Source organism: Balaenoptera acutorostrata, chromosome 13 (assembly GCF_949987535.1).
Source record: "Balaenoptera acutorostrata chromosome 13, mBalAcu1.1, whole genome shotgun sequence".
NCBI lineage: Eukaryota > Metazoa > Chordata > Mammalia > Artiodactyla > Balaenopteridae > Balaenoptera > Balaenoptera acutorostrata.
In genome coordinates this window covers 71,508,601-71,519,478 of record NC_080076.1, presented here as the reverse complement: position 1 = coordinate 71,519,478, position 10,878 = coordinate 71,508,601, and the positions used below count along the sequence as shown (strand labels likewise).

The 10,878-nt window shown below is 43.3% G+C and overlaps 1 protein-coding gene across 5 annotated transcripts in view; it reads left to right on the top strand.

The window, feature by feature from the left end:
- Nucleotides 1-434: 434 nt before the first annotated feature.
- The window catches only part of THOC5 (THO complex subunit 5), a 33,049-nt gene continuing 22,605 nt past the window's right edge, over nucleotides 435-10,878 (top strand). For 3 of the 5 annotated variants that reach the window (XM_028163706.2, XM_007170732.3, XM_028163703.2), the window contains exons 1-8: nucleotides 436-581; nucleotides 1,259-1,371; nucleotides 2,574-2,705; nucleotides 5,064-5,207; nucleotides 6,119-6,232; nucleotides 6,381-6,478; nucleotides 8,125-8,271; nucleotides 9,670-9,784. In XM_028163706.2, coding sequence (XP_028019507.1) covers nucleotides 2,610-2,705; nucleotides 5,064-5,207; nucleotides 6,119-6,232; nucleotides 6,381-6,478; nucleotides 8,125-8,271; nucleotides 9,670-9,784 — 714 coding nt within the window. In that variant the 5' untranslated portion in view covers nucleotides 436-581; nucleotides 1,259-1,371; nucleotides 2,574-2,609. Of the gene's footprint in view, nucleotides 582-1,258; nucleotides 1,372-2,573; nucleotides 2,706-4,765; nucleotides 4,797-5,063; nucleotides 5,208-6,118; nucleotides 6,233-6,380; nucleotides 6,479-8,124; nucleotides 8,272-9,669; nucleotides 9,785-10,878 lie in introns of all 5 variants that reach the window. The other 2 variants (XM_028163705.2, XM_007170733.3) reach the window with 2 other exon arrangements.

The following is a 10,878-nucleotide window of genomic DNA, read 5'->3' as shown; positions in this document are numbered from 1 at the left end:
CTCTGCCCTAGAGCAAATCGGGCCTAAAATGGGGATGAACTTGTGGGGGAAAAGAGGCGGGGTAAGATGGGATTAATGCCCACCTTGACTTGCTGCTCTCGCTAGTGTGGGATGTTCGGGTGAGTATGACAGTGGTTAAGAACCCAGGTTATGGAAGCAAATTCACAAGTGTCCAAATCATGACACTACTACATTGTTGCGTTATCTCGGGCTCTCGACAAATTCATTCAACAAATACTTGGCCGAGCACCTACTAGTTGCTGGGCATTGCTTTAGGCGCTGGGGAAAGAATGAACGAGGCACATAGTCTTTGCCCTTGCAACCTCGGTTTCCTGGTTTCAGAGGGCAGCGTGAGGCTGCTGGCCGGCTGGGACCCGCCCAGACAACCCAGGTGCCACCATCTCGTCCCCTCGCAGCCCAGCCGCCGCCCGCACCGGTTGGTGGCTGCGTCGGGACCCTTGGCGCTCCGCTTCCGGCCTCCGCGCCTCACTTCCGGTCGACCGCTCCTTCCTTCCGCTTCTCCATGGTGCGCGAGCCGCCGGAAGTGGCTCGCTGGCCGGGACAAGTCGGGGCGCAGTGTGGTGAGGAGAGGACGGGGATGGGGCTGGGCGGGCTGGGACTGGTGTGTGGACCTCTCGAGGGCGTCCCCGGGCTGGGGTCTGACCTGGGTTCTCCGTCCTCATTCTCCGGGGACCCCGGCCGCTCGGCGCCGCACTCTCAATTTCCTCCTGTGGAAAATGATGGCTGCAGCCTCGTCAGGCCTTACAGGGCAGCTTCTAGATAACGACCACCACGGTGGTTGTGATATCAGCTCACATTTATTATGCGCTTGTCTGTGCCAGGCACTGTCTACTTTCTTGCCAAAGTCAGGATTTCCCACACTTAACGCTTTTCGGGTCCCTCTGTGAAAAATCAACTTACCTTGTACGATTGTTTACTAAAGGGTTTTAATTGAGTCACTTTTAAAAATTAAATTTACTTTAAAAGAAAAATTTAAATCTTTACCATAAATAGAAAAATTTTCTCACTTGTCCTATGCAGAAGGTAGTGATAAAAATTAATGTATTTAATATGTAAAGGTTATCGTTAATAATTGTGGCTAGATTTCATTGTCTAAGGATCTGAGATAGAGCCCTTTTGTTAACAAAAGGACGTTGGCATTCATAGATGTTAAAGACTAACTAAGGAAATGACACGTTCTCCGTGAAGCAATCAGAAGTTTCTAAAAAGAATTGAAAGGGATTAACTTTCTCCGTAGGTGCTTAACATTATTAACCACTCGTGTACCATCTAAAGCCCTGCTCTCAGATCATCTTCATCGCCTGCCCCAGTGGAGCGCCTCCTGCATTAATGTCCACAACCACCTCTGAGGTAGGGATGGCTATTTTCATTTGATCTGGGAGGAAGCAGATGCAGAGGAAAGTGAAGTGACTTGTCCCAGGACTCATAGCCATGAAATAGAGGACTGGAGACTCCAGCCCAGGGTTTCTCTGACTCGACTCTGTTGAGGCATTGGCTCCCTCAATAAGTGTTGGTGACAGATTCAGTGGGGTAGGGGGGTTAGTGCTGCCCACCTCGGGCTGCTGGTGACAGTCAGTAGAGGTAGCAGAGAGAGGATGCTTTGTGACGCTAGAGGCCCATGAATGTATATTCTGTTCTTTTAAATTTTTTATTTTCTATTTTATTTTATTTTATTTTTATTATTTTTTTGGCTGCATTGGGTCTTCGTTGCTGCGTGCCGGCTTTCTCTAGTTGCGGTGAGCAGGGGCTACTCTTCGTGGCTTCTCTTGTTGTGGAGTATGGGCTCTAGGCACGTGGGCTCAGTAGTTGTGGCTCATGGGCTCTAGAGCTCAGGCTCAGTAGTTGTGGCGCCTGGGCTTAGTTGCTGCGCAGCATGTGGGATCTTCCCGGACCAGGGCTCAAACCCGTGTCCCTTGCACTGGCAGGCAGATTCTTAACCACCGCGCCACCAGGGAAGTCCCTGTTCTGTTCTTTTAAATTTTCGCGTCAACCAGGGAGTTGATGGCATCGCCAGATGACATGGTGCAACACTACAAGATACAGTAATGTAGTTGTCAGGAGCACTGCTGTGGCATGGGTTGGACCCTAGCTTTAGCACACTAGCTGAGTGACCTTGGGCAAGTCATTCACCTTCCTGACCCTCAGTGTTCTCACTTGTAAAATGGTGCTTGTTCATATCTGAGAGGATCCTTGTTATAAGAACCAAATGAGAACATACCCTTAAAGTGCTTAGATCAAGGTCCAGCACACAATGATGAATCAGTAGTGTTGAGAATGGGCTTATGTGCCTGGCTGAGGAGTTTGGTCAGTGGGGTGGTGGTGGTGCCTTTAAAGGAGGTGGAGTTGGGGAAGATGAGTTCATTTTGAACAGGCTGAGGGATGATTCCGCTTTTTACAGAGGATTAAATTGAGGCTTTGGAGGGTTGATGACTTTTCTTGAGTTACCAAGAGTGTAAGCAGGCACAACTGCTAGTCAGACTTCAGTATTCTGACTCTAGGAAAATCTCCAGTTCCAACTCTGGAAAAGCTCAGAAGCTTTCTCCTCTTAACAGGTCTCTGCTGTTTCCTCCTGACCTCACCAAACAACCATGTCATCGGAATCGAGCAAAAAACGAAAGCCCAAAGTGATCCGAAGTGATGGAGCTCCAGCTGAAGGGAAGCGTAATCGTTCTGACACTGAACAGGTGAGATCAGCCAGGGCTGCTGTGCTGCTGAGAAATTGCAGCTTGTGGCCAAGCACCTGGCTGTGGGTTTGCAGCAGCCGAGGGTCATAGGCACAACCTCCCAGGTGGCCTCTGTTTGACCAGGTGCCTGGAATTCCCTTGGCTCTTCAAGACCTGAGTATCCACATCAGATTTAGCTGCAGCATCCCAAGAACCAACAAGCCTGTATTAGACATGATTAGTGCCTGAACAGAGAATGCCTTCTAGTATGGTGTGTCTCCAGCTTTCCTGATGGTCAGAAGAAGGCAGTCCATCCGCAGCAGGCCACTAAGGCTTTGGAGATGTGACATCCCTGGTCTGCTACCGAGACAGTACCAGAACCATGTAGCTAAAGAACGTCTTCTGAGGCCTGAGTGCTCTCGTAGTCAGCAGGTTCTTCTTTTGCTGTTTCTCTGTCCTTGAATCTGTCAAGCTAATTTATGACTTAACTATTTTTTTCTTCTCCATTATGGTTTGTTACAGAATCTTGAATATAGTTCCTTGTGCAATGCAGTAGAACGTTGTTCTTTATCCATTCTATATATAATAGTTTGCATCTGCTAGTCCCAAACTCCCAATCCATCCTTCCCCTTGGCAACCACAAATCTGTTCTCTGTGTCTGTGAACCTGTTTTGTAAGTAAGTTAATTTGTGTCATATTTTAGATTCCACATGTAAGTGGTATCATATGATATTTGTCTTTCTCTTTATGACTGACTTCACTTTGTACCTAATCTCTAGGTCCATCCATGTTGCTGCAAATGGTATTATTTCATTCTTTCTTACGGCTGAGTAGTATTCCATTGTCTATGTATACACCACATCTTCTTTATCCATTCATCTGTCGATGGACAGTTAGGTTGCTTCTATGTCTTGGCTATTGTGAATAGTGCTGCTATGAATGTTGAGGTGCATGTATCTTTTCTAATTAGAGTTTTGTCTGGATATGCCCAGGAATGGGATTGCTGGATCATATGGCAACTCTCGTTTTAGTTTTTTGAGGAACCTCCATACTGTTTTACATAGTGGCTGCACCAGTTTACTTCCCACCAACGGTGTAGGAGGGTTCCCTTTTCTTCACTCCCTCTCCAGCATTTATTTGTAGACTTTAATGATGGCCATTCTGACTGGCGTGAGGTGGTACCTCATTGTAGTTTTGATTTGCATTTCTCTAATAATTAGTGATGTGGAGCATCTTTTCATGTGCCTCTTGGCCATCTGTATGTCTTCTTTGGAGAAATGTCTATTTACTCTTCTGCCCACTTTTTGATTGGGTTGTTTGGTTTCTTGTTATTGAGTTGTATGAGCTGTTTGTATATTTTGGAAATTAAGCCCTTGTTGGTCGCATCGTTTGCAAATATTTTCTCCCAGTCCATAGGTTGTATGACTTAACTGTATTGATTTTTTTGGTTGGTTGTGGTTTTTGTTTGTTTTTTAACTAGACTAGAGAAACATACCAGCTTCAATTTAAATGGAAGATGATGCTTTCCTCAGATTTAGGAAATTAAAATTAATGAAGAAACTTATCCTTTGGGAGGTATTGATTCTGACTCTTTTTTAAAAAAATTAAATTGAGGTATAATTGGTATATAACATTATATTAATTTCAGGTGTACAACATAATGATTGATATTTGTTTATTTTGTGAAATGATCACCGAAATAAATCTAGTTAACATCCGACACGTTACATAGTTGTTACAAAAATTTTTTTCTTGTGATGAGAACCTTTAAGATCTGCTCTCTTAGCAACTTTCAAATATGCAATACAATATTTTTAATTGTAACTGACTCTCTCTTAAAGAGATGTGTTTGTTTATTCCAAAGTCTGGGAGACCAGTTAGGATATTTTAGTTTCTGCTAAAGCTTGAGTTGACCATCTAAACACCCATCAGTAGAAATTTGGTTAAATGAATTCTGGTTCATCTATATGTAGCCATTTTGATGGAGATTTATATTTATTATGATGGGAAATTGCACTAAATAGCATGAACAATATGATCCCATTTTATTTTATTTATTTTTTTAATGTGTTTATCCACAGTACTAACAATGGAGTTACTTCAGGCTGGGAGGTGAGATTATAGGCGAGTATTCATTTTGTTTTTGATACTCCTCAGTATGTTCTGAATCTCTGACACCAAGCATGCATTACTTTATAATCAGAAAGAGGAAAAGAGGAATTCTTTTCCATTTTGAAAAGAAGAAAACATTTGATTTGCAGACCAGATCCTTTAGAGACCTGATTTGGGGCTTCATTGTTACTTATCTCAGCCAAGTGTCCCTGTTCCAACAGAGAGACTTTTACTCTCCACCCAAGGCCTGTATCCTTGCCTCCACAGGAAGGTAAATACTACAGCGAGGAGGCTGAGGTGGACCGGCGGGACCCTGGCAGAGACTATGAGCTGTACAAGTACACGTGCCAAGAGTTGCAGAGGCTCATGGCCGAGATCCAGGACCTGAAGAGCAGGGGAGGCAAGGATGCGGTAAGGAGTGGGACTGGGAGGACACGGACCTGGTGGGTCTGCATGGATGGACCTGTTTCGCGCCTATCAGAGCCCTTCTTTATATTTGTCTTACGTCCTGCCATCATCAGGCGGTTAGAGCCTGAGGGCTCCAGATACCTGCCTATTAATTTATTGTAACATCACCACCCAGTCATCAATTACAGTCATGGAAGTACAGGATAATTAATTTTTTCCATAACTGTAATTTGATAATTCATCCAAATGGTATTTATTAAGTGCTGGGTGTGGAGAAATTATGGTACGTGTCAATCACCATTGCTATTGTAAGGCTAGATATGTACAAAAAAATCGTAGAGACCAAAAATTAAAGTATTAATATTAAATGAAAAAAAAGGTTTCAGGGCAGAGAAGCAAAACAGTGTGACTGAAAACTAAATGGGTAAGTTCAAAACAAAACAATCCATATTTTTCCAGGAATCTCACTTATTTGTGCTTATACTGGCCAATATTGTTAAGATTATTACATTCTATATATTTTACTGTAGTCAAGTTTTACCGCTGTACTTCTGCTATTTTCATTTACATTATTGTGTAATGTTGTTTACAGAGGTCAAGTTGTATGGCATGATGTTGCCGTTGTTAGGATCTCTGTGTACATTGTGTAGAGACAGCTATTGTTTGCATTGGCTGCCTTTGCTCCATCTTTGACTCCTGTTACTTTGGTCCAAGCAGGAATTAGTTTTTTATGCCTGGGAACCTTAAGCATTCCCTTATACAGTCATCCTTCCATTTCCCCCTGACACTTCTTATGGTTCTGAGCTCCTTCCAGTGTCTGTTTTTGATTCTGGATGAGGATGAGCAGTGAGGGGCTGAAGGAAGCTGAGCCAGCTCCTGTTGTCAAGGTCTTTACCAGTTTTTTTGGCCTGTAGGCAGTTGAGATCGAAGATCGGAGGATCCAGAGCTGTGTGCATTTCATGATTCTAAAAAAGCTTAACCGATTAGCCCACATCAGGTTGAAGAAAGGAAGAGATCAGACTCATGAGGTAGGAGCTGAGAGATTTAACCCTCCTCTTCCTCCTTCTCATCCCCTCTTTAATTTCCTTTACCCCTTTTCTGAGTTTGCTGCTTCTCTGCTTTGCCCCACCCCACCCCGACTTGCCCCACTCATCTCTGACCTTGTCCTCCTTTCAGGCCAAGCAGAAAGTGGACGCCTATCACCTGCAGCTCCAGAACCTGTTGTATGAGGTGATGCACCTGCAGAAGGAGATCACCAAATGTCTGGAGTTTAAGTGAGTTTTGGAGCACAGGGCTTTGGCAAGATGGTCTGTTGGTAACTGCTTTTTCCTACATAGCTCAGTGTGAGCCAGTTTCTTTAAAAAGAAGTCAGATGCACTTGGAGACTACAGGATCTGGGGGAAGGGTGAATAGATCACTTTGAGTGGGAGAATTGGAAGCAGTAGTTCCAGGCTGCACAAAGAACCTCAAAAGCCTGTCTGACCCTTTTGAATTTTGCGCTCTGAACCTGGTGAAAAACAGTTGTCTCTCCCCAGCAGGCAGAGCCTTTGCGTTACAAGTTTGATTCCTGAGCACCCTGTATGGGAGCAGCTCGCTTCAGTTACATCTTTTTAACCTTTTGGCCCAGCTTTCCTCTCTAAAGTTCCAGCAATTCATTTTTGCAAATGGATTTCATTATTTGGAACCTGAACTTCTTGCTGCCTAGCTGCCTTTAGGTGAACAAACTACAGTTTGTCAGTGTCCTTAAACTGTGATGCCCCTTGGCAAATCCAAGCTGAGAGATGTGAAAGAGGAAGGAATAGACAAAATAAGAGAAGGGAATGTGTTCTTGCCTTGTCAGATCTATTTGTGTAAACTGAAAGGAGTCAGGTTTTATTTGTAATAAACTTGGGATGAGGGGGACCACATTAGGCATTGGGTTTGATGTATGCTGATTTTTGAGAGGTGTCTTTATCTCCTTCACAAATCCATCCACATAATAATATTTAAATACTAATAGAAGTGAAATCCACATCAGGTACCTGAGTTAATAGTATTGTACAATTGTCAGTTTCCTAGTTTTGACAATGTATTATGCTTAGATAAGATATTATCATTGGGGAAACCTGGGAGAAGGGTTCATGGAGGAAATAAACTCTCAGTTTAAGACTTACAAGAAGTTTCAAAAATAGTACTTAAAGAAGAAAGATATGATGCTCCACCTGTAACCATTGTTCAGATGAAAGCCAGCAAACCCTGTAGCGAGGCAGGTGGCCATGTGGAAGGATCAGGGGCCCTGGAATCAGACAGCCTGGGTTCAAATCCCAGCTCTGCCTCTCCCTAGCTGTGTGACCTTGGGCAAGCTGCTTACTGATGGAAGCCTCCATCTCATTTGAAAAATGGAGATAAAAATCCCCATCTCAGTTATTGTGTGTCACTGTACATGAACAGCTAAAGCCTCTAGATCTTTTCACATCTGGTCATACTATGTTGGATCTTCCCCATGCTATATTTAGGCAGTTAATAATTTGAACTTAAGTGTAGACTCTTATGTTTATTCCTGTTAAATGGCATTTCTTGGTTTCAGCCTGACAGTCTAGACCTAGACCATGGTGTTTTTATTTGATTCTTTAAGCTCTTAGCTCTCTTGCACAGCTTGGAGAGGTCTGTAAATTTCATAAGTGTATTTTTAGGTCTTCAGCTAAATCATGGATATAAAGCTTGGGCAACATGGATAAGGATCCTGTGGCATGTCACCAACTACCTCTCTTCACATTGAAACACCTGCTAATGAGCATTTGCTGAGAAGACTGGATTCTAGGTTCCTAGGTAGCTGTAGACCAGGGCTGAGTTGACGTACACGGAGTGGAACTCTGGGCCTGTTTAAGTCACAGTTTGGGTTTCTGAGGGCAGCAGCTTGACATTGAGTTTTTGACTGCAGGTCAAAGCACGAAGAAATCGATCTGGTCAGCTTAGAGGAGTTTTATAAGGAGGCTCCTCCAGATATCAGCAAGGCGGAAGTCACAATGGGAGACCCTCACCAGCAAACCCTTGCACGTCTGGACTGGGAGCTAGAGCAGCGGAAAAGGTAGCGTTTCCTCCTTCCTGATCTTGTTCACCTGTGCAGACACCGACCTTTATCCATGAGGAACAGTGCTTTGTCCTGACCCAGGATCAGATAGCAAAGCACTGTGGAACCAGCAGAATTGTCTCTAAGACCAAATCCCGTTTTGTGATTAATTCACACTTAGCAGTTCACACTTGACCAACTGTATCATAAGTGCGGTTGGAATTGCTTAACGCCGTTATGAGAAAGAGTAACCTTTCCTTTAAAATTTTAGTGCCTAAGATCTAAGTACCTTTTGTATTATTAATCTGATTTTTTTTTTTTTGCCTTTTCCCCCACCTGTAAGCATATTTGTGTGGTATTGCAAAGCTTTGCAAACATTATTTTAGAAGGTTGTACAACATTCCAGGGTAAATTGTAAATCACATAATTGTTCCCATATTGAATTGGACTTTTAGGTTGTTTGCATTTTTTTGATATCATAAATAATGCTTTGAGGCACCCCTTTACATATAAAACTTTTTGTACTAATAAAGAGCTTTTATTTATTAACTGTAAGTAGAATGTCTATACTGTGTAATTTAATCTAGATCTTCCTTAGAATATGGTATGTATATTTTTTTCATCCTGGACTTTTTATGGTTGCATCCCTTCCATCATGGTGACCTTTTTCCCTTTCATGTTTGTACACGAGTTCCAGGGCTTTTGGTTGGCACATTTGTTCTGTTTTCTGTCAGAGAAGCTGCTGTTTTTAATTCCTTGCCTTTTTCTGTTGTTGAGTGTATTTTGTGCCTTTGGTCTACATAATGAATTTAATAAGTACTGAGTCTGGATCTTAGGGACTTGGTGTCAGTTTTTTAGCAGATGGGGCTGGCCTGTCACACCCCTGTCCAGTACATCACTTGCCCTTGGCTAAGCCATAAGTGTTCCATTCCTTTGGCTCTGGTCTGGAATCTATCCCCACTCTGCCCCACTCAGGTCCATGGGCCTCATTTGTGTCCTATAGCTGCTGAGTCCATATATTTGTGAAAGTTCTGGGTCTAGCCTCTGAGGCAAGAAACGGAGCAGTAGGTGACACCAGTGGTCACGGGCACGGCCTCTGGAGCAGACAGGCATGGGTTCAGAGCCCAGCTCTGTGCTTGCTCTTACTGGATGACCTTGGGCAAGTTATCTACCTCCCTGAGCCTTCGTTTCCTCCTTTGGGGATAAAAAAAGTCCCTATCTTCCAGGGTTTTTATAAGGATTAAATGCCATAATGCTTGTAAACCATTCTCCAAAGTGCCTTGCACATAGTAAGTGCTAGGTAAACATTAGCAGATAATTGTGACTGCTGTCATTAGGTAGAGTCTTATAGTGAACAGGTGTGTTGGGATGTCCCTGGAGAGCATCAGGCGACAGTGCTCTGTCTTCCCCCAACAGGCTGGCAGAGAAGTACCGAGAGTGCCTGTCCAACAAGGAGAAGATCCTTAAGGAGATTGAAGTAAAGAAGGAGTACCTGAGTAGCCTCCAGCCTCGTCTCAACAGCATCATGCAGGTGAGGGTCTCCCCACACCCCGCCACCTCCTCGGCTTTTGCTTTGCCTTCACCACTCAGTGACACATTGCTGACCCGAGGCCACCAGCAGCCACATCACCCTGTGGGTTTTGTCGGGTCTGTTAACCCTAATCAGTGTTAGAGCACAGTGCAAGGATGGTCCCGTCTGCATGCCCACAGCAGGTGTGATAAGGTTGTGTCCTGTGTGGAGGAATTGCTGGCAGGATTGGCTCTGGAACGTATACACACACGTACCTCGGCGTTTTCTTTTCACCCAGCGCCTATTCCGGGTAAAACGCTTTCACAAACTGTAAGTTTAGTTTACACCTTGCATGATCTCCACCAGCCCACAGTCCCCGGGTATCTAAGCATTCTTCCACAGATGTCTATTAGATTCCTCTGACTGCACCTCAGGGGCCAGCTGCTCAGCAAATCTACTCGCTCTGGAAATAACTTTACTCATATTTGAAAACCGTTAGGTACCTTAGGAGGAAAAGCCCCCACTTTACCTGTAAAATGTAATTTCTTTCTGTATAGGTGACCTGATTTTTGTTTGCTTTGTGAAGCCAGATTTGATCTAAATCTTTATAGTTTTATAAAGCAGGGTAAATGGCTAATATGGAGGAACTTTGTAAAAGGACCCTAGTGAAATTGAAAATTCACTTTTGTAGGATTTGGCAAGATCTACATTTCTTCTCTTCAACTCTAGGCATAGAATTAGAGTTAACAAATATGCTCAGTAACACTTCATATAGGACAAAAATCAGAAACTAAAAATTTTGGTTGTACTTAAATTTTTCCTGTTAACTGGAAACACTCTGAATGCTCCTAAATAGGGTATAGGTTAAATAAATAAGGTACAGGTTAAATAAATTCTTGTGTGGTTCAGTCTTACACCTATAATGGAAATATGGAGCATCCTGTTACTGACAGGATAACTGGACAGAAAGATCTATTAAATTATGAAATCAAAAACTGCAAGTTGTAGAACATGTTGTATAATCCCATTTGTATACCTTCATTTACAAAGTATTCGAATGGCTGTATATATGTGTAAGTCATGTATGTGCTTAGAAAAGTATGTTTTCACACCAA